The 23,551-nt window shown below is 42.6% G+C and overlaps 2 protein-coding genes across 8 annotated transcripts in view; both read right to left on the bottom strand.

The window, feature by feature from the left end:
- The window catches only part of kdm2aa (lysine (K)-specific demethylase 2Aa), a 39,837-nt gene extending 25,471 nt beyond the window's left edge, over positions 1 to 14,366 (bottom strand). For 2 of the 7 annotated variants that reach the window (XM_076091086.1, XM_076091087.1), the window contains exons 1-4: positions 13,141 to 13,638; positions 9,441 to 9,579; positions 3,995 to 4,073; positions 3,842 to 3,888 (exon numbers count right to left, since the gene is read on the bottom strand). In XM_076091086.1, coding sequence (XP_075947201.1) covers positions 3,842 to 3,888; positions 3,995 to 4,073; positions 9,441 to 9,579; positions 13,141 to 13,176 — 301 coding nt within the window. In that variant the 5' untranslated portion in view covers positions 13,177 to 13,638. Of the gene's footprint in view, positions 1 to 3,841; positions 3,889 to 3,990; positions 4,074 to 9,440; positions 9,580 to 13,140; positions 13,639 to 13,665; positions 13,836 to 14,219 lie in introns of those variants that run through there. The other 5 variants (XM_076091091.1, XM_076091092.1, XM_076091088.1 and 2 more) reach the window with 4 other exon arrangements.
- Positions 14,367 to 16,308: 1,942 nt separating this feature from the next.
- On the bottom strand, positions 16,309 to 23,125 carry stx3a (syntaxin 3a). Its single transcript, XM_076091870.1, has 10 exons — positions 23,096 to 23,125; positions 21,794 to 21,868; positions 21,538 to 21,637; positions 21,369 to 21,443; positions 20,918 to 20,988; positions 20,292 to 20,400; positions 18,580 to 18,653; positions 17,785 to 17,919; positions 16,885 to 16,995; positions 16,309 to 16,386 (listed from the first exon to the last, which is right to left on the bottom strand). The coding sequence occupies exons 1-10, from the start codon at positions 23,123 to 23,125 to the stop codon at positions 16,309 to 16,311; spliced, it is 858 nt and encodes a 285-aa protein (XP_075947985.1).
- Positions 23,126 to 23,551: the final 426 nt, after the last annotated feature.

Genomic DNA, 23,551 nt, shown 5'->3' with positions numbered 1-23,551 from the left:
GGGGAACCGGTGCTGATGGTCCTGGAGGCTGAGACGTGCTTTCCCAGCTTCACGTGCTGCTTCCTGTCAGACAGGAAGTCTGTGATCCACTTGCAGGTGGAGTCGGGCACCTGCAGCTGGGAGAGCTTGCTATGCAGCAGAGACGGGATGATGGTGTTGAAAGCAGAGCTGAAGTCCACAAACAGGATCCTGGCGTAGGTTCCTGGGGAGTCCAGATGCTGGAGGATGAAGTGAAGGGCCATGTTGACTGCGTCATCTAGAGATCTGTTGGCGAACTGCAGGGGGTCCAGGAGTGGGTCGGTGAGGGTTTTTAGGTGGGACAGGACAAGGCGCTCAAAAGACTTCATGACCACAGAGGTCAGGGCGACGGGCCTGTAGTCATTGACTCCTGTGATCCTTGGTTTTTTTAGGGACAGGGATGATGGTGGAGGCCTTGAAGCAGGCTGGTACGTGGCATGTCTCCAGGGAGGTGTTAAAGATGTCTGTGAACACCGGAGACAGCTGATCAGCACAATGCTTCAGGGTGGAGGGGGAGACCAAGTCTGGGCCGGCTGCTTTGCGGGGGTTCTGTTTTTTAAAAAGCCTGTTGACGTCACTCTCCAGAATAGAGAGAGTCGTCACTGGGGAGGGGGGTGGGGGGGGGGGGGGCGCTGGGATGGGTGATACAGAGGCATGGGCCCCTGCTGAGCTGGTGGTCTGGGGCTGGTTGATGGGGCTGTGGGGGATGAGTCAGGACTGTCCCATTGTCTTTCGAATCTGCAGTAGAACTCATTCAGCTCGTCTGCCAGGCGGAGGTCGTTCATGGAGTGGGGGGTTTTTGGCTTGTAGTTGGTAATCTGTCTGAGACCTCTCCAGACAGAAGCAGAGTCATTGACTGAGAGCTGATGTTGCAGTTTCTCAGAGTACAGTCGTTTAGCATCTCTCACCGCCTTGCTAAACCTGTACTTTGACTCTTTGTACAAGTCCTTGTCCCCACTCCTAAAAGCCTGATCTTTCTGCAGCCTTAGCTTTCTGAGTTCTGCTGTGAACCAGGGTTTGTCGTTGTTGTAACTCACCCTGGTGCTTGATGGAACACAGCTGTCCTCACAGAAGCTGATATATGAAGTCACAGCCTCTGTGTACTCATCCAGACTGTTGGTAGCAGTCCTGAAAACATCCCAGTCTGTACAGTCCAAACACGCTCGAAGGTCCTCCATAGCTTCACTGGTCCACTTCTTGAATTTCCTCACCACAGGTTTGCAGAGCTCTAATTTCTGCCTGCAAGCAGGAATCAGATGGACCATGACGTGGTCAGAGAGTCCCAGTGCAGCACGAGGGACGGCGTGATAGGCCCTGCTGATTGTGGTGTAGCAGTGGTCTAGAATGTTCTCCTCTCTGGTAGGGCATTTAATGAACTGTCTGTATTTGGGTAGTTCATGGCTGAGGTTTCCTTTGTTAAAGTCCCCAAGGACAATAACTAGAGAGTCCGGGTAGGTCCGCTCCACACACCTTATCTGATCGGCGAGTGTCCGCTGTGCCTCCTGCACGTTACCCTGCGGCGGCATGTAAACACCGATCAGAATGAATGAAGCGAACTCGCGGGTGGAGTAAAATGGTTTATAGTTTATAATGAAGGATTCTAGATCAGGAGAACAGGGCTGTAGAATCACTGACACATCGTTGCACCAGCCACTGTTGGTGTAAAAACAGATTCCTCGACCCTTCGATTTGCCGGAGAGCTCCGTGTCGCGGTCCGCTCTGAACAGCTGGAAGCCAGCCAGCTGGAGCGCGGAGTCCAGTATGGATCCACAGAGCCAGGTCTCGGTGAAGCACAAAACGGAGGATGTAGAAAAGTCTCTGTCTTTCCCCACCAGTAGCTGAAGTTCGTCCAGTTTGTTGCACAGTGAGCAGACGTTTGAGAGAAATATGCCCGGCAGCGGTGTGCGAAATCCACGTGTGCGAAGACGCACAAGCACGCCGGCCCGCTTCCCTCTCCTCCGTCGTCTCGCTGCACGGGCTAAGGTGAGCGCACCTTTGACGAGAATGTCCAGTACTTCCACAGAAGTTAAAAGAAAAGTTGAAAGTAAGTCCGCTGGAGTTGTTCCCCTGATGTTTACGAGCTCATCTCTGGTGAAAGAGCTCCGGGTATCGCAGCAGAAAACAGTATTTACAACAAAAACAACACAAAACAATGAGCACCAACACACCGAAGCAGCCATAGACGGCGCCATCTTGAATCAACCGCAGCAGCTGTTCAGTAAAAGTCTGCATTATTACGCAGGAAGCAGCCGTTATTGGAGCGATTAGTGACCAGCGGCGTTATCAGCCCTACGGAGCGGCCATCTGAAGTCATGGTTAGCAGTAAATGCTATTCAGTAGGACAAATAGTTAAGCCACCAGCAGAGCTACAAGTGAGAACAGACAACACCGATGAAACGAGTGAGAGACGTGTGTTGACCACATTTATGGACCCATAATCTAGCAAACTGTTAAGTTTGGTCAAGGCCCGGGTAGATCGCGGTGGACTTACGGTTTTACGACTGGAGGTCACCGAGTTGAACAAATACCAGAGCACACCTGAATGCACCACTGTTCCCATCTGACTCGCGTCGGAGAAGGAGGCACGGAGAACAATATTTGCTTTTAAAAGAACCTAGGTAAGTCTTAAATTTGCGGGACGAATAAAGACAATTTTTGTATCCTGAGGCAGAGAACGAATAACGTTCTCGCCCCATTAACATCGACTTTGTGCCGGTTATAAAACGCTCTGCCAACACGGAGGTTTTATTGCCGCGCAGCTGAAAGTGCAGCACCTGAGTTTAACCAAGTTAAGAAGTCATCTCACCGTAAGATGTTTAGCTTGGTGTCTGGGCTTAGTTAGGTCATTGTGTGTTATTACCTTGTTTGTGTTTTGCTTAAGTCACTGGATTGTTATAAAGTGTTGTGTATAAGCTCGCGGACGGCCGAGTCTCGTTATACTGTGTATTTCATACTGGTACAACCGTGTTGAGATAGATCAGTCACCGCTGGTGAAGTCGGTAGTTGTTATTTTATCGGTTCAAAGATCAGAACCTCGGCTAGACGAAGTTAACTTTGCTAGTCAGGTCTCTGTCTGATAGAGTAACAATCTCCGTATTTTAGCGGTGAGGATCTGCTTTGTTTTGGAGGATTTGTTTTGTTTGCTTTCTCTCTTCCACACACACAATATGGGTTGCGCCAACTATCTCAGCCAGGTATAGATATCTAGATAATCTCTATTGTTGGTCACGTGCGACACTACCCCTCCATTTTGATAGCTCGATCTATCTTCAATGTGTAGTCCCACGTGGCGTAGCCATGGTTTAGATTACATCTGCCATTGTCTGAGCTGTTTTCTCCACACACGCACGTATAATATTTGTTGTTAGTTTTAGATATTATTTGACCAATATTATTATAATTTAATAAACTCTGTTATACTTTAAAGAGCAGCATTCTGTGATTACTTTGTGTATTGTGATAATAGCTGGATATGTGGCCTGTGCTCGAATTCAAACCTTCACTCTGAACGTGTATTTTGACTATTCACATTGTGAGTGAATAATAATTATGAGACTTAGTTTATAGTTGGGTTATTGGTGGGTTATTGGTCCCTGTTCTCAGGGTGGGGCCCCGTTATTATTAATCTTCCTGACACTAATAATTCTATTGATGTCAATAATTTAGTTTTTCATATTTGCTAATAACTCAAACACGCTCCTTTTCGTTCCCAACACTGCTCACATGGATGTTAATATTCAATGACATGTTGACAGGAAACAGTTGTTGCCAGGAAGACTTGTAGCTGCATCAATTAATTGATTAAGGATGAAAGAAATCTTACCAACAAACATCTTGACGTCATTGACACTGAAGTCAGGATCAGGCATCCTACAGAACCACATGAGGTTACTCAACATATGTTAACAAAAGACTTGATAACAAAAGTAGATGTAGAGAATAAAAGAAGAAAGAGAAAAAGAAAGCAGGTACCTACTTGATTCCCAGTCCATCAGGCTTCTCAAAGATAATTGGGTCCCTCAGGCCGCCTCTCTGGATGAATTCACACGTTAAGTCTAGGAAATATAAAAAAATAAATAAAAAAATAAAAACATCACAACAAAATGTCAAGAGAAATATTTAAAAACCTTTTCATCCAGTTTATTTTGAGTTTTCTATCATTCACTGCTTGTCGTTTCCCTTTACAAGATTCCTGATTCCTGGCTGACAGTGGTAGTTGCGACAGACCACCCGACATGATAAAACTGTTACGGTGACCTGTTTCTCAGCCTTCAGAAGGCAAGATGCAGTGACGTCAAACAGTCTTAAAGTAGATTTAAGATTGTCATTTAAATAAATATCTGTTTATACACTATCCATCACCTAAGGAGGCAACACAATGGCCCACTGATGAAAGTATTGCAATATTTATATTTTTGCAGTATTACGAATTGGATATCTGTGGCAACAGTGTTATTATGAAGTAGTCACAGGAAATGCAACGTGTTTGTCAGTGAGCTTGACACTGACTGCTCAGCAAAAATTGGTTTACAATATATGAAGGAATCAGAATGCATGAAACAGTTGCAGAATGTGTTGCTGGATTGATTTGTCATGCTATGTTGTCATATAAATATACGTGACTGGTTCATGAGAGTTTGTTCTTGTCGTGTTAATTACATTGATTTTGACTATATGCATTGTCCGTTAATGACACAGCATCCCATCATGAGCGGGGTTAGGGTCGGACATTTTATTCTGTTTGAGGTTTTGTTTTCTTTTACAAAGCAAGAATTATGGTCTGGAGAAATGGGGATTGTGTGGCGATTGCTTTAGCCCTGTTTGAATCAGTAGGGAACAGCTGCTTAAACGCTGCGGGGAGAGTTTGTAGCGTGAGTGCTGCTGTTGGATTTCCTGCTAAGCTAGTTTAGCAGAACACATGCGCCGTACCAGAGTACAATGTTGTGGCTCCGGGGTGGGCGTGTCAGACAGCATGTTGCCAGGTTAAGTGCAGTGGCTCCACCGAAAACATTAGATTTTCCACAATTTAAGCTTCTGCATTTTCCAAATGCACTAGTATTATTCAAATGTATTGTTCGGTTAGTAAGCCTCATACCAAACAGTTTAATATGAATACGTGTATTGTTACACCCCTAGAAACAAATAATAACCGTAGCTGTGGCGTCATAATGAGGTTATTAGGAGGTGGTTCAACTGTAGTAGGACAGCACTGAAGGCCCAGGTATAAAATGCCACTGCCCTAACGTTCTATTGCACAAGTAAGAAAAAAGCCTAATATTAATTCACATTATCCTTTAAGCCAAGGTATTCAAGAATTAAAATGTCTGTTGGTCAGTTACAATTCCCTTGATTCTCCATTTAACAAAAAACAATTCCAAATTTTAATTTGCATGAATATTAGAAAAGTGCTCCATAGTTCTCCTGGGGGACTTCAACGCTCACGTGGGCAATGACAGAGAAACCTGGCGGGGGGTGATTGGGAGGAACAGCTTGCCCGATCTGAACCCGAATGGTGTTTCGTTATTGGACTTCTGTGCGTGCCATGGTTTGGCCATAACGAACACTATGTTCGAACATAAGGTGGCTCATAAGTGTACCTGGTACCAGAACACCTTAGGCCGGAGATCAATGATCGACTTTGTAATCGTATCATTTGATTTGCGGCCGTATGTCTTGGGCACTCGGGTGAAGAAAGGAGCAGAGCTGTCAACTGATCACCACCTGGTGGTGAGTTGGATCAGATGGCAGGGGAACCGGTTGGAAAGACCCGGCAAACCCAAACGTGTAGTGAGGGTAAACTGGGAACGTCTGGGGGAGGACCCTGTCCGGGAGGTCTTTAACTCCCACCTCCGGAAGAACTTCTCACACATCCCGAGGGAGGTTGGGGACACGGAATCCGAGTGGACCATGTTCAAAGCCTCTATTGTGGACGCGGCCGCTACGAGCTGTGGCCGGAAGGTCATCGGTGCCTGTCGTGGCGGCAACCCGAGAACCCGGTGGTGGACACCGGAGGTGAGGGAAGCCGTCAAGCTGAAGAAGGAGACCTTCAAGGCCTGGTTGGCCCAGGGGTCTCCTGAAGCAGCTGACAGGTACCGGCAGGCCAGAAGGGCTGCAGCTGCGGTGGTCGCGAATGCTAAAACTCGGGCATGGGAGGAGTTCGGGGAGGCCATGCAGAAGGACTTTCGGTTGGCCTCAAGGAGGTTCTGGCAAACCATCCGACAGCTCAGGAAGGGAAAGCAGGGCTTACCCCAGGCTGTTCTCAGCAGGGGGGGAGAACTGCTAACCCGGACGGAGGACATCGTCGGGCGGTGGAAAGAGCACTTTGAGGAACTCCTAAACCCGACCAACATGTCCTCTGCAGAGGAGGCAGCGCCTGAGGACCTAGGGGGAGGCTCACCCATATCCCTGGCAGAGGTCGCTGAGGTAGTTAAAAAGCTCCTTGGTGGCAAGGCGCCGGGGGTGGATGAGATCCGCCCTGAGATGCTGAAGGCGCTAGACATAGTTGGGCTGTCCTGGCTGACACGCCTCTTCAATGTCGCATGGGGGTCGGGATCAGTGCCCATGGAATGGCAGACCGGGGTGGTGGTTCCCATCTTCAAAAAGGGGGACCGGAGAGTGTGCTCGAATTACCGGGGTATCACACTACTCAGCCTCCCGGGGAAGGCTTATGCCAGGGTGCTGGAAAGGAGGCTCCGACCGCTTGTCGAACCTCAGATTCAAGAGGAGCAGTGCGGATTCCGTCCCGGCCGTGGAACAGTGGACCAGCTCTTTACCCTCGCAAGACTACTGGAGGGGCTCTGGGAGTTTGCCCAACCAGTCTACATGTGCTTTGTGGACTTGGAGAAGGCTTTCGACCGGGTCCCTCGGGGGTTCTTGTGGGGGGGTGCTGCGGGAGTATGGGGTGCCGGACCCGTTACAACGGGCGATCCGGTCTCTGTACGACTGCAGTAGGAGCTGTGTCCGCATTCTCGGCAATAAGTCAGACACGTTCCCGGTGGGTGTTGGCCTCCGCCAGGGCTGCCCTTTGTCACCGGTCCTGTTCGTGATTTTCATGGACAGGATATCTAGGCGCAGCCTGGGGGCGGAGAACGTCAGTTTCGGGGGTCTCGGGATCACCTCTCTGCTATTTGCAGATGATGTGGTCCTGTTAGCCTCCTCGGATCATGACCTCCAGCATTCACTGGGGCGGTTTGCAGCCGAGTGTGAAGCGGCGGGGATGAGAGTTAGCACCTCCAAATCTGAGGCCATGGTTCTCTGCCGGAAACCGGTGGATTGCTCCCTCCAGGTGGGGACGGAGTGCCTACCTCAAGCGAAGGAGTTTAAGTATCTCGGGGTCGTGTTCACGAGTGAGGGTAAGATGGAGCGGGAGATCGACAGGCGGATCGGTGCGGCTGCAGCAGTAAAGCAGGCGCTGCACCGGACCGTCTTGGTGAAGAGGGAGCTGAGCCGGAAGGCAAAGCTCTCAATTTACCACTCGGTCTACGTTCCTACCCTTACCTATGGTCACGAACTCTGGGTCGTGACCGAAAGGACAAGGACAAGGCTACAAGCGGCCGAAATGAGTTTCCTCTGTAGGGTGGCCGGGCTCAGCCTTAGAGATAGGGAAAGGAGTCAGCTGAGGTGGTTCGGGCATCTAATTAGGATGCCTCCTGGTCGCCTCCCACTGGAGGTTTTCCAGGCACGTCCAACTGGGAAGAGACCCCGGGGAAGACCCAGAACACGCTGGAGAGATTACATCTCCCAGCTGGCCTGGGAACGCCTCGGGATCCCCCAGAATGAGCTGGAACATGTTGCCGGTGAGAGGGAGGTCTGGGTCGGCCTGCTTGGCCTGCTTCCACCGCGACCCGACCCCGGATAAGCGGTGGAAAATGGATGGATGGATGAATATTAGAAAAGTGGGCGACTGTACGTAGCTCCGCTTCCAGGTTGCTTTGGCGTTCGTATAATGTTGGGATAGCAGTTTGGCTGAATTATAAGACATACCTTGAATCCAGTGTTTCATCATTGCTCTGAGCCCGTCTTTCTCGACTGTCTGTAGCGGGACCATGTCCTTGCATAGCTGGATCGTTATTGCGTTCGTAATGTCGCTCTGCCGCTTGCTTTTCTTGTCATGCTGCCTCGAGCAAATGCCTCTTCAAGAGATGTGTGACCCTTTGGCTTCACTGTTTCACTCGCACCAACGTTACTGGTTGACGGCCTCGAATCAGACGGCCGTATTCGCATACACTCTTGGTATTCCAACACATGTTTTCTGCTGAGGTGATTGAGTAAGTTGCTTGTGTTACCACCAGCGGCAACAACAGTGGCTCAACAGACTTTGCAATATATAGTATTTTGGTCTACGTCGGATTTTTTAAAACCAAAACACTTCCAAACAGCAGACCCAGCTCCTCTCTTGGGCTCAGACTCTATCGGCGCATCTCCGGTCTGTCTTTGTTCATCCTGCATCGCTCTTTTCTGTTCTTTAATGTAACGTTACTGTAGCGACTGAGGAAAATGAATATCATACGGGAAATTAAAACCGGTATACCCCCCAGCACTACTGCAATCTTTCTTCTATGACAGCGTTGAGTTTGTAGCAGATCAATATGGCAGGGAGTAAACAGAGCAGGCCTGGATGCTGCTGCTGGATATCCAGCACTACTGTATGTGACTTAACCAACTGTAGTTACTGTGATCTGAACAAAAAACAGCAGGTCTGGGGGCAAATTAATACTGCACTTGAGATTTCAAGTGACTCGTTTTCATAAATTTAAACTAACTTACAATGCATTTTTTGGGAGCGAAAAGCTCACGCTTTGTGTTAAGCTAACTGTCCAAGCAACAGAAAAGGCAGTTGGATGAGCCTCACGTTTTCCACCTGCAAAATGTGCCCTGTCTGAATCGGGCCTACTGGAACAGTCAGGAGCAATTACAGGCAACAGGCTGCACACTCCCAACTTCTCAGCGAGATAACCAACATATTTTAACTTTCGCTGTTTGCAGACCCAGACAAAATCAGATCACGGTTGCTAACAATCATTGCCTGACTTCTTTATTAAAACAAAAATAGTTTGTTTTGCTTCCCCCAGTATTCTGGGACATGTTACCACCAGTGAATAGAGTGTCAAACCAGGCGGAAATCTTGAAGGGGAACTACGCCCATTTTCAAAATGTATTTGTTATTCCTATGGTCTAAGACGATTAAAAAACATTAGTAACCATGAAAATCCAAAAAACTAGAGTGCTGACACTAAAATTTGTGATGTCATCAAGCAAAAAGTCTGGAACTGCTCCATAGACAATGAATTGAGAGAGATGTTTTAGAGGACATTGAAAGATCCCAGGGGAATGTTCTGAGTTAAGGGAACAATTTCTGGTTCATTACCAAGAACACTTCAATAAAAAAATAAAGAGAAAGCGAAAGAACTGTGCTCGCCTACCTCCTCCCGCCATGCGTAGGATCCGGTTAGAGCCGAACCTCTGACTGTGGACTTTCTCCTCCAGGTCAAACATTCTCCTTCCATCAATCTCCTCATCTGAGATGCCGTCGTCATGGTAACGTCGTCTGGTACCGGCCCGCTAGGGGGATGGAAGGAAGGGAGGATGGGTAAAAAATATAATAATTAGGCACAGGTGACAGAGAAAGGACAATTGGTCGAAGGAAGAGACTACAGAACCAGTACTGGAACCATCAAATGAAACCCGTTTCTATTCCCTAAACAACAGATTTGATGACAAACTACAGTCCGTGAAATGAGATTAAAACTCTACCAAGAGTTGCTCAAAACATTAAGACAGCAATTATTTCTTAATAGTCACTGAATATTAAATAACAATATGCGGTGAAATGGGAAACCCCATAAGCACTGAAAAGCTGGAACTCAACTACGACAAAGTTGAGAAAATCCACAGTTGAAAATAGTCTCAGTGGAGACCAAACCCGGACACGCAGATGGATGGAAGCACCCATCAGGTATAAGTAGTGACTTATTTTACATTAAAAAGGTGCTCCTCTTCAACCAGACGAATCACATTTCTTAACAATGCTTTAAAACAGTGGTTCTGTTTATTAAAGTGAAAATACTGGTTTGGATGGTCCCAGGTCATGACAGGTGACACAAGGATGTCCCACCCTCCTGTACTCCATAATCTCTCCAACCTCTTCACTGGTGTCTACATTCAACCATGTTGGGTTAAATACAGTGCACTGGTGGCATATAAACCCCTGTGAACTTCAGAGCCAGCTTGGATTCATTTCAACTGCCATGCTGCATTGAGATATCAGGTCTCATCAAATCAAATGATCAAGTTTAAATAATGCCAAACGTCAAAAGTGGTTTAGGGAATAAATATATTTTACATGCATGGTCTACAGGGGCCAAGAGGCAAGACTTCAGACTTAAACATTATATAACTAGACTAAACTTTGTATATTAAATGTAATACATTTCAGACATTTTTGAGGAAGCTAAATGCTTTTTAATACTTTAACCTGCAGATATCTTCTCTCCTGATGATGTCATTGTTCACCTGGTATCACTCAAGGCTAAGACACATTTTTAAATGGTTTCTCCCACTGATGGATATCATTACCTACAGCTGTTAAAAACGGCAACAAACAGATCAGGTAAGCTGGTAAAGAGATAATACCTGGATATAAAGGAGAAACCTGAAAGACAGTTTTCCAGAATGTTAAATACCATTTCCAACTAAACCTCAGCTGTTCTGTATGCGTCATTGCAAAACACAGCAAGCAATCAATTACCAGTTGTATTGCATAACAAGTTACAGAAAAACTACATCACTGAATTTTTAAATATGTCATGTAACTAAATTATACTGAATGGAGCATCTCAGGCCATTTCTTCATCTGTCATCCAATCACAGTGAAGCCATTACACTGGTATACACACATCACCTGCCAACCATGTTAGCCGATTGGACAAGGGCTGAACTAAACAGTCAGAGTACACGTCAAATAATATTTCTCCCTAACGCATACTCTGCTTTATGGTCTATTTGACTCCAAATGGGCCATAATTTACTAAATTAACATCATGCTGTATTGAAGAAGACTTGAAACTTGAGATTGAGACCATAAACTCATGTTTACTGAGGTAATAAATCAAAGAGAGAAGTAGAGTCCTTTTCTCATAGACTGCTATACAACCAGACTTCTCGTAACAACGAGAGGAATCGCCACCTGATGGCCTCATAGAGAGAAAATGCAAGTTTAAGGCACCAGGTATTTTAGGTATTCAAGAGAACTACTAGTCACCACAAGTCATAAGTGCATCTCCTTTTTTAAACAAGCATCTAAGAGCATAAACCAGAGCAAAAGTACAGTGCAGAAACAAACTAATACGAATACTTTTTTCAGACAGGAGGTTGCTGCTTGGAGCTAACCAGTGGGGCACGCTCACATGCACACAGCTCACATGCACGAAAATGCATTGAAAACACGTACAGCTGCCTAGTTATGTCAACAAAGCAAAGAGAAGATCGGTTAACAACACAGGGTACTTCTCAAGTCTCTTAATTGCATCCCCGTTTCCCTCACTTGGGTCCTTTCCTTGCGTCTTAGTCCCTCCCACCAGGGATGCATGGAGGAAACCATGCAAGGAGAGAGGAACGAGGAAATATGTTTTAAGAGACAGGAGACGTCCTTTCCTCAGTTGCGTCACGTGAAGCGACGTCTGTTTCTGATGACGGAGGATCAGCTGATCACAGCTGGATCAGCTGTCAGTCGGCTTTAACAGCTGGAGAGACTTTTGATGAGTTTGTGTCTGTTCACATAGTCACTGTACTTAATAATAATAACTAATAAAGACACAGTTATCATCACTGTAGAGGTGTTTCTCTCTGTAGTCTGTTAACAAACTGTGTATAAGCACAGGATAGATTTCTACCGGCGGAATGAGATCGTCTTATTTATGAATTATTTGCGTCTGTACGTTTTGAAATTGTGACATCATTATTAAATAACCCAGAATATGATTATTATTTCTCTTAAATGATAAAACTAAAACACTCAGGAATGATGTAAAAAGTGTTTTGTCTCTCCAGCTCTCTCTGACTTTAATTGTATTCATAATATAAGTTATTGAGGGAAATATCAGATCATGAAAACACAAATCTTTCTAATAAATGAAGAAAGTTGTTTGTGGTCGTTTTGTTGTTCAGACTACAATGAACATTTATTTAAACGAGATGGTGAATCAGAAAACTAATCAAATATAAAGCTTGAGTTTATTCTGTGATCTGTCTTCACTCTGGTATGAAACTCCAGTCAGTCAGTCCGATCGGCCGCAGCGTCCAATCACATGACTGATGAACAATGAGGGGCGTGTCGGCCGTTAAAAGACTTCCTGGAAGTCTGTTCTCGTGGTTCCTCGCTCATAGCTCCTACGAAGTCCCTCCTCCATCCTCGCTCCTCCGAGCTACATTAGAGCTTTGGGACGGCCGTCAATATGGCGGCGCAGAAACAACTTCCGGTTCAAGCGAGGATCGAGGAGCGAGGAAACGACACTTAGAGACTTGAGAAGTACCCCAAGTCTGAGAGCGACTTCATTCTCTGCTCAGGCAGACATTACTCCACTTTATCTTTACATAGCAAATAGTTGCAATATTAATGTTTATTATGTTAAAATTAGTTCCTTTAAAATATTTTTGTTTTGGAATTTCAACTAACGATTTTAAATAAACTTGTTACTACTCTGGTGGACAAACAAAACATACATTTAGCATTTCAGTACTTCAATTTCTTGTCATTTATCGGCCAACAAACATGTTTACACAAACATGATGAACACAATGGGAGCTATTTTTTAAAGCCATTTCCTTCTGGGTAGACACAGACAGCATGTAAATAAAAATCCCAACTTAACAATAAAACCAAAGACATTGGGCAAGGGTCTGAACTTTGTGGGAAATGTGATTTTTTTTTTATACCAGACCTCATCATTGTTTTTATAGCTGCCATATCTAACTAATATACCAATCTATAGAAAACATGAAAGCAAACACACAGCACCCATTTCTTGTATGTGACATTACATTAGATGGTAAATTAACAAATGAAAGCTGTGTTCATAAGGGAGAAAATAAGGACCAATGTAACCAAATATATTTTAAACTTACCAGCCTTTTGCTGTACCTTGGCTTGGAATCATCCATTATCACTGGAAAACCAACCTCTGCCACCAAACGCAGGTAGGTTAACGGTATTTAACGAAGCATAGTACTACAGTAGCGCCTCAATTTACACTTAAATGTATTCCAGCAGACAGTAAACAATCAGCTACAACGCATGTTTACAATAGTGGCTTTACTTGTTAGCTAACTTTGCTTAAGTTATAACAAAAGAGTTGAGTCTCAGTCTTCTGACTGGCTAATTGAGATGACAATAAGCAACGATATTTGTAGTCTTTGAAAAGCTCTTAAACTCACTAACGCTCATCGTTCCGTGAGTTCACACAGGTTCGGTGGGAAGCTTTAAAGCTTAACCTGGAGCCCGACTCATCTAAAGAGGCCAATTACTGCACTACACTGAATGGAAGTGAACTTGTTTCATAAAATTACCATTATCATAAAAGTAAAACTGTCTAAATACTCGAGCTTTGTTTCTTGCCTTCACCATTCCAAGTCGTGTCCAGCTAACGTTACCTTTTAGGAACGCGTCCTGCTTGTATCGATAGAAAACTCAACATGACCTGAAGTCGTATTAAATAGCAGGATGCAGATATTTACAATGCCCACAGTTAAATGAATTGTTGCTGTTGTTATTCCTAGTATGGTATAAAGTTGATGCGGTTTCTGAACAGCCGCCATTTTCCATCCCATCACAAAACATGCCCATATCCCGCCCACAACAGTGCATTGGGCCAATCACAGCTATCCTGGCGAGGCATTCATTGGACTACAGCAGTGTCACTCACGCAAATTATTTGTAAACTTTGATTGGACAAGTATAACCAATAGACATGAAGTAGCTGGCAAGCAGCTAATAACAGCGCAATTCGAAAACGGCCTCATATTTCATTGGTTAATACATCCCAATAACGTTACTGACTGGACAAACCCACAATCCGTCAAGAGAAGAAGCCAATCACGCGATGATACAAAGACACACTGACCACCACCCCATTATCCAATATAACTAGTCATCTCTCATAAATGACGAGAATTGCCTTAAAAATGATGCGTTTGACAATGCTTACCCCCATATCCGCACAGGTCCGTCAATTTACAAACGCCTTCAGTAATCTGAGATGTGCGATGTCCTCTGTGTCCGGTGTTTTAGCTCCCAAAGGCTCGCATCGGAGAGACACGTTTTGTAGCGTTCACCTCAAAGAGGAAGTGCTTGCAGGTCGATAAATGGAAGTGTACTTTACATGCGCCATCAACGATTGGCTAAAAAAATGTTGCATCGCTTTTGTGATTGGTGGCAGTGACTTGTCTCTCAAACGCGTCCAGCTTTGGTACGGCGAGCGAGGGGAACATGCCAAATGCGCAATACGATTGTAACACAATGTAAATAATCAGTTCTACGCAAAATAAATAACAATTTTATTTTATTATTAGTCAACAGTGGACAAAACTACAAAAAAACAATAGAACAATTATATCATGAATTGCTACAAACTGACGGGGCTAAAATAATGCAAGCAGGAAAGGAAGCACGCACAAAATCACGTAACGTTACATGTTACAAGTGTCACACGAGCTAATAATAATAATAAAGGTGAACAGAATGGCTGATGTGTCAACTGAACCATGGTTAACTATTAGTCTTTCCTAATGTCCTACCTGTCTCCTTGTATCCACATTTGAGACAATGGAATATTACTTTTAAGTAGTATCCGATTTAACTATCAAGGTTACTTTTGTGAGAAATACATTTAGCCTTCTTTGAACCTGGCTATGGAAGTGGGGTCCCCCTGCTGGCATGTGGACATCCACAACTGGTGACCCTGAATTCAAGTCAGAAAACATATTTACAGGTCAAATAAACAACCCAGGTTATAAGTGGAAAGTCCAAGTTACCCAGATGTCATGTTATCTTATTGTTGGGACATACATTTTATCCATTTCATTTTGACGCAAAAATGAATGAACGCCTCTAGTATCAAAGTCTTCTTTGTCAATTTTGGATGTCAGAGAGAGAGAGAGAGAGCTTACAAGGGGCACTTGATGGCAGCATGAGCCAGTGAAGAAAGAGGTAGACATACAGTGTGACATCCATAGGAATTTTTTGGCAGGTGCTCCTGTTGTAGCTTGACACTTAAGACAAGTACAAGAAAACACCACCGCTTGTATCGCTCCAAAAAATATTTCCTCACAATAACTCAACAAAAGTGACATTTTCTTTTGCTGATCTCTGCATGAGCCAGTGACCAAATCTAGTCTCAAATCGCAAAAAGATCAAATTCATGGCTAAGAGTAGGCGTACATTACAAGAGTGCAGTGTATCCGACTGCATATGTGGATCTAAAGCAAAAGGAAAAGATGCAAATGGCCAAAACCAACCAGAGTAAAACCATGACATGGAACAAGAACACATGGGCCTTTAAAAAAGAGGGGGAAACATACATACACATAATTTAAAGTTAAAATTATAGCAGTCTTTGAAATACATATACAAACAAAGATATGAAGCAGTAAAACACCTCCAAGGCAGTGTCAGTGTAATCAAATAAAGCAGGGCTGTATTTATTCCCATTTCTAATCCAACACCTTCAGAAATTTCTCCTATTTTCAGATCATAGAGCGTCAACCATCAATCATCTTTGAATCAGTTCAACATCAAAACTCCAATATATGAATTCTTTAAGGAAAGTGACAATCCTCCTTCATTGAATTGAAAATGATTTGAATAAAAGCCCACTGTGGAGTCATAGCAGCTGCGGGTATCATTAGATGCAGTCGATATCATAAGCACAGTAGTATGGCTTCCAAACAAATAAGAGAAATGTCCAAAAGAATAACAGCGGCCTCAATACTTATGATACCGACTGCATATATATGCACCATGATGTTGGGCAGTGAGGTGGTCATGCAGTCATGTTACAGGGATATCTGTCTAAATTAATTAAATACGGGGCACCATGAGAAGATTAAGAAAGTTGTCATAACAGATCCAGAAATAACTGAGACTGAATGCAAATATTTGCAGCCTCTATTTCTATTGTGAATTAGTTGAAATGACAGTAAACTGAGCCCAGGCTCTATATTGTGACCATCTGACAGCAATGCTGCTCTGCCTCATCCTGTGTGGACTCAGCTGGTGGGTGGCCTCATTCTGGTGTTCTATTTGAAGAAGCTGAAGACAAACGAACCCAGTATCAAGGCCAAGATCACACAGCAGCAGAAGATCATAATTTGTTTCTGGAGAACAGAAGGGTAAAGGATAGAGACAGAGAGGAAGATAGTGTTACATTCACTATTTGGGTCATTTCATTCCAACTTTGTGTATAGAATATAAAATGCAAAATGAATATGCTTGACCAAAGTTGGTTTCCTGAGAAAGACCCATCATCGACAATGGTCAAGAGACATGTTTTTGAATGAGAAAACAATGATGACAATGAATACAAGGACTTCTTTATAAATGCCTCTAGTCAAGTGTGGAGATATTCATTCTACAAGAGACAACCAAAAAGCAAACAAAATGACCAATTTCAAAGTGGCCTCCAGAAGTAATTCTTATATCACAGGTAAACGCAATTCCTGGCTTTATGGTTAAATGGTAAATGGACTGTACTTGAATAGCAGTCTATCACTCAGTAAATGCATGTTATATATTAAAATCTATCAGTTACGTGACGGTTACAACGTTAAAAAGGTCATTACATCAATGTTGCCGCTAAATCGGTCTCAACTTACCCTACGCGCCTCTTGCTGAAATTTGGCTGCCTTTTTGGTGTCGGCCACTGCTCTCTCTACAAAGCCCACTGACTGGTCCATGTTGCCCTCAATTCTGTCAATCATGCCACCCTGGAAGAGGGCAGGTCAAGATGGAATAATGCCAGAGAAGAGAACAATATTTACCATATGCAATATTTACCATATGCATTTGAGCAGCAAGAAAGTGCTCCAACTCCTTTGTTTTGTCTTTTGACTTATATGGGCATGTGTCGTGTTGTGTAGGTGGACATCTGCTGCTTGTGGTCACCTTTACCTGAATTTTATCAAACAGCTGGAACAAATAAACAGGCCACATGAGGTCAATGTTGATTTGACTTTTAACTGTGTTCAGTCCAGACTTCCTGAAGCCTTAAAGTTCCTATCAAGTGGATTTGATATCAGCACCAGTATTCTACATGATTAATGATAGTGACTGGGAAAATGAAAGCTATTTTCAGCTAGACATTTTCCCTGAAAACTGCAAATACCACACCTTGTACGCTACTGTATGTAATTAGTAGTGGATAAACTTTATTTGCACATTTCCAAAAAGTGGATGATAGGGCTTTCTTTTAGAAGAAGGAAAACAATCAAATGCCGCAATCATCTATTTATCTCAAATTTGGAAACTCATATAGTTACAAACTTGTATAAAACAATAGCCCTAAAAAGACGGTATACTGTTAATGCAGCCCTGTTAATAATAGCTTTATTATAGGGAGAGAGTTGTCTTGAAATCTTTGTTCGAATTAGATTTTTCAGACCTTTGCAGTTTGAAAACTGTAAATTTGAATCTCCATAATGAGCCGTTGTTGTTGTGTGTGTGTGTGTGTGTGTGTGTGTGTGTGTGTGTGTGTGTGTGCGTGTGTGTGTGTGTACCTGATTCTCAACCAGCATGGCGATATCAACAAACATGTCATGGAGCTCTTTGATGCTGCTTTCCAGCCTCATGATGTCTTTGTGACGAGCCTCAATCTCATTCAGGGCCTGCTGGTTGATCTTAGAGTCCATGATCTGTGGAGGGAATTTGCACAGCAAATAATTCAAATGTCTTGTTTTGTCTCCGCCGGGCATAAGCCGGGAGAAGAATATGTGTCGGTCCTGTGTGTGTGTGTGTGCAAGGACCTCTCGTGTTGGCAGTGATTCCCTCTGTTTGAAAAACACATTTTATTGACTGTTATATACCGTCATTCACTGCTGACTCCTCACTCCTGTTAACCGGCCAGTAGGGGCCACAAGTGATTAACAACTGCTTCAGTTTGGGATATTGTTTCTATTAGGGATTAGGAATTGTTCCTGCTCAGAAAAGTCAGTCCGGTAGTATTCCTGGTCTATTTTCCATCAACACTGATGCATATGATGGTGTCTCAATGGGGCAATGCTAAGTGTGTGCATGTATGAGTGTGTGTGGTTGAGCGAGATACATAGAGAGAGAGAGACAGAGAGAGAGAGAGAGAAAGAGAGAGAGAGATACACTTGTGGTCTAGATGGGGGTTAGACAATTGTGGTTTGCATTAATTCAATCAGACATTACAGCTGTGGTCTTTGCAGACACACCTGGCAGAGATCTGCACTCTACTGAACTTACTTTTTCTAGTCAATTAATTGTTTCAGCTTGGTTGTGCTATTTCCATGCATGTATTTAAAAAGGCAGATCCACACTGTCATTCTCACCCCGGCAGTGAAGACAGCTGAGTTGCCTCCCTCCAGCATCTCTTCTAGTTCCTCGTCAGTCGTTGCTTTCCCCGCTATGATTAAAAGAAAGACCAGTTATACACGTGTTTTAGATAAATACCTGTTAACAGTTGACAGGCCTGGTTAATACAGACAGTAAAGACAGACTGACTGAGAAAATAGGCTGCCAGTGCTTTGACTTGTGAGAAATTGGCATTTTACACTGAAGCATGGCATGTTAAGTTCAATTCAATTCAATTTATTTTGTATAGCCCAAAATCACAAATCACAAAATTTGCCTCAGAGGGCTTTACAATCTGTACACATACGACATCCTCTGTCCCAGGACCCTCACATCGGAACAGGAATAACTCCCCCAAAAAAAACCTTTAACGGGGAGAAAAAAAGGAAGAAACCTTAGAGAGAGCAACAGAGAAGGATCCTCTATCAGGATGGACAGAAGTGTGATAGATGTCATGTGTACAGAATGAACAACATAACAGACAGTAAAGCCAATATGCCTGTGTATAATCAAATTAAAGTTACAATAATGATAATAGCATATTTAAAGTGGATTCAACCTGACTGAAGTTAAAGGTACCCTGTAAAGTAATTTTCCACAATGGATGTTCACACCACATGCCCAGAGGTGAAACATATTTCTGCCATATCAGCCAGAAACTCATGTTTTTTGTGTCATATAACAGAGAAGACACTAAAACATGAGTTTATATATATATATATATATATATATAGATATCATCCAAATCGCTCATGAAATAATTATTCATTATGAAACCACTTGTTTGTGTGGTATAGAGGGTGTTTATTTTATATAGGCTTCTTTCTATTTATGCATTTGGTTATAGGACTATATATGAGTAAATTTGTCTTCATGGGCTATCACTGTAAATAATATGACGTGATTATTGCGATTTTGTAGCTTTTTTGATTTCAATGAAAATGAAGTCAGATTTTTGTCTTCATCGCCCATTAGACAAAAATAGCAAAGTAAAGTAAATAGAAATAATGAATGCAAGTTTGAGGAAAGCATGACAGCTTTGAATATTCTTGAATATTTCTCAGCCCTAGTATATCTGTGATATTATTAGTATCACAGCCATGCAACATGTAAATCACAGCACCGTGAACTGAAGTCAAAAAGTATAACAAAAAGGAAATAATTGAGAAGTGGTCAATGAACATGCATAGCACCCATAATAGCACAAGCCATAGTTACTACAGGCAAAAAATAACAACAATAATATATGTATAAAATTAAAAATATGCAATGCCCAATATTATCAGTAAAAAAGACAAAATAAAATAAATCCTTTAAAAAAGGATAATAACTTTTTAATTTTGAAAATAAGTTTTTAAAAGTAGACATAAGTTTGCATCAAATCTACAGCTTCATTAAACTCCCCTCTCCATCTGAATCTTTCAGTTTGGGCTGCCACAACTTTGGTCTGTTTTGAAAAATATATATTTATTACCGGTAGCATTGACCAGAAGAGATGGTGTGTAATATGAGAATAAATTAAATAAAAACAAAACATTGAAATATAGCGTGCTTCAGCCACTTGGGGATTGGGATTTCAGCACCCCCCACACCCCTGCTTCCCATGGCAGTGCAAAAGTAAAGTATTTCTGCTCAACACCAAAATATGTGTCCTTTTCATTGTTTACTGTAATGTAATAATGTAACTTACTGATCTCCAGCTGTCGGGCGATTCGTCCTTTGCTCTTATCTCTAAAGTCAACCTGAGCCTCGTTGTATTTGGTCATCACCTCTACAAACTTCTTGGCCAGGATAGCATGCTAGGGGAAACGACAATGCAGTCCTGTTAATTGACTTTAAAAAGTAAGTAAATTTAATGAGTTTTGAGATTGATTATTGTTTTGGCACTATATATTTTGATAATATACCAACATAATGTAACACTCAGGGCAAGTTCATTCTTAAAGTATTACTTGTAGGTTAGCAAAAAAGCAATAACTAAGAATGGCTAGGCAGAGAACCAACAACAAAAGGAGAGTGGATAGTGATTGTAAAGGAACTGATCTTTTCTCTAAGGCTCTGTATCGATACAGTATATAAGTATTGGTCCAAATGGTTAATACATATGAATATTACACAGAACGAAAGGAATGCTTGGCATTGTGGTCTTGCTGCTGGTGTCTCTCAGCCTTCTACAAGACAGGAGGAGGGCTGGGAACTTTCACCTTACACTCATGTGTAAACTAAACCTCCTTTAACTTTGAGCACCAGTTCTATTTACTACAGAATATAGGTCAAGTAAACTTAATTTAATGTTGTTGTCTAATATTGTCTGACCTGTGATTTGCGTATCCTGAGGTCAGCGGAGGCCCTCTCATCTGTGTTTGACTCAAGCTGGCGCTCAATACCTAATGCACACACACACACACACACACACACACACACACACACACACACACACACACACACACACACACACACAGAAATATTTATGGATTATAATTAGTATTAGTATACTCTATGTCTACTCAAACATAATGAGTTTGCAGCAGACTGCAAACAGCAGACTGCTGATTTACTCTCACACATCACATCATTCTTATACAATGTATGTACACGTTTAGCATGAGTTGAGTGAATTTTTTTGACTCGAATAACGCTTGGAAAAACTCTTCTACCCATCTATTGTTTATACCAACTTTATGCTGTTTAAACATGGGAACTACTTTCTTCCAAGGTTAAAAAACAGCAAAACCAAAAGGTAGGTGTGTAAAGAACAAATACTGACTCTTAAGTTTGTTTCTTGCATTGTTGGCTGACTTCTTGATCTCATTGGTGAGGGCTTCAACGTCATCTTGTGTTTCTGAATAAGAGAGGGAGAGCAGAGGGAGATTATAAAACAGTAACAAGTAACTGAAAGTAATATAGTTGAAGCTGAATATGTATGTGTTTGTTACTCTGCTCAGATGTGGGGGCTGACAAGATGGTGGAGTAGAGTTTTTTTATTTCTGTAACGCTCTCGTCAATCTTGTCAATGCTGCTGCGGATATCCTCAGCCTGATACACACGCACACACACACACACACACACACACACACACACACACACACACACACACACACACACACACACACACACACTTTCATCAGTAAGCAAGAAATACATTTTCATATGGAAATGTGAGGAATAGACCGACTGACACAAATAGAACACCTGATTAAAGAAATCATCCATGAAAGCCTCGTTCTCCACAGGAACCTCAATGTCATCGCCTCCAGCATCACTCTTCTGTTAAACACACACACATTTAAAGAAAGAATACTGAACTTGAAGATGAAATATACACAGATAGCTCAGAATAACTAGAAGATTTTAGTAAGTTCAATATCTTTCAAATACAGAAAGCAAACAATACAACATCTTCTTTTTAAAATAGGGTCCTAAAGTAATATTCTTGTTCGGCCTGGGGACACACTGGGGCCCACTGCTCCTTTTTAAAAGGGCTGTAAGAAATATAAAAAATCTATATACTAACAAATGGCTTGAGCATATTTTGAAATTATCTCTGACAGGGACCAGAAATGAAGAATCTTTGTGTTTTTGTTACCTTAGAGAAGCAGATATGGACATACTTTTTGTAATATGGCACACCAATGAACTGCTATTGTTATTATGTCAAATGATAATTGTTTAGTAGTGTTTTAATTATTCTTAAAAATCTTTTCATTTTTCGAATTCACATAGGGTTTCCTGGTCTAGAAACACTGATTTTCTTGCAGCATAACTGGTTGAAGACTACACATTCACAATTGTTTGGCCTGTGATTCCCCATATTTTTCTGTATATGGCCCACAATAAAAAAAGTTTGGCCATCCTTGTTCTAGATCCAAGCTACATATTGTATCTCTGGGATATGATAACAACATGGGCATCTGTTCATACTGAATTGTGTTTTCCCCAAGATCCCAGTCATTCAACATGATTTAATGGAGATTTGAAAGATGGCTGACCCTACTCACGGTGGTTCAGTTTATGTGCAGCTACATGCGTGCCACTGTGACGTGCGGGTTAACGTTACATGAATGCTTACCTCGCACGTGCTACTGCCTGCACGTCTGAAACTAAACAGTGAATTAATCTTATTTAACTACTCAGCCTTATATAATATAACCAGGTTTTACTTAATATTATAGTTGACATATGCTTTATGACTATAAACCTATCTGCTTTAAAACATAGTATAGTGTTATAATAATGATTATATTCATAAGATATATTTTGTGAAATACGCCATTGTTTGATGATATAAGGTAAATGGCTAAATGTGGAATGGTAGCAAGCTGTTCTTAACTGTCATTAGAAACATTGGCCTTTTCCAGACTGACCAACAGTGCCTCCACACATACAGTAACGTTACATTCATATTACAGGCTTGTAGCAGTTACAGTAGGGCCTGTGCTAGCAACAAGTGCTCCTCAGGGAAAATATGACAATGAGTAAACAAATTCTGCCTACCTCTTTCAGCTGTGCCAGTCGGTCCTTCATCTTGAGGAGTCTGTGATGCTTTCTCTAGCCCACGGCAGCTACTAAAATGTCCTCCAAATTAGCCCAGTGGAAATGACTAGCTAATTCAATTAATCCTGGAGATTTGACCGACAGAGAGTTGTCAGAGCCAGAGAAGGTGACATAAATAGCTGTATATAAAAAAACTGTACATACATAGAAGGTCTTGGCTGTTTGGATGTTTCTCTCTGAGGCAATAGTTGTGGTCAACCTAACCTGAGGTCCCACTAAGCCTCTATCCTCTAAGAACGGATTAGGACAACAGCGTCGAGGACGATAAACCTGTCTCCTCCCTCACCCCTCCCACGTCTCCCAACACTGTATGTGTGTTGCCTTTAGGTTTTCCTAGTCTAGTGGTCTATAAATTGCAAATTGAAATGGACACTGATTGCCCAAAGGTATTACTAT

Source organism: Anarhichas minor, unplaced genomic scaffold, assembly GCF_050575085.1.
Source record: "Anarhichas minor isolate MPS153535 unplaced genomic scaffold, ASM5057508v1 ptg000014l, whole genome shotgun sequence".
In the NCBI taxonomy this organism is placed as follows: Eukaryota; Metazoa; Chordata; class Actinopteri; order Perciformes; family Anarhichadidae; genus Anarhichas; species Anarhichas minor.
This window is presented reverse-complemented; position numbering and strand designations above follow the sequence as displayed.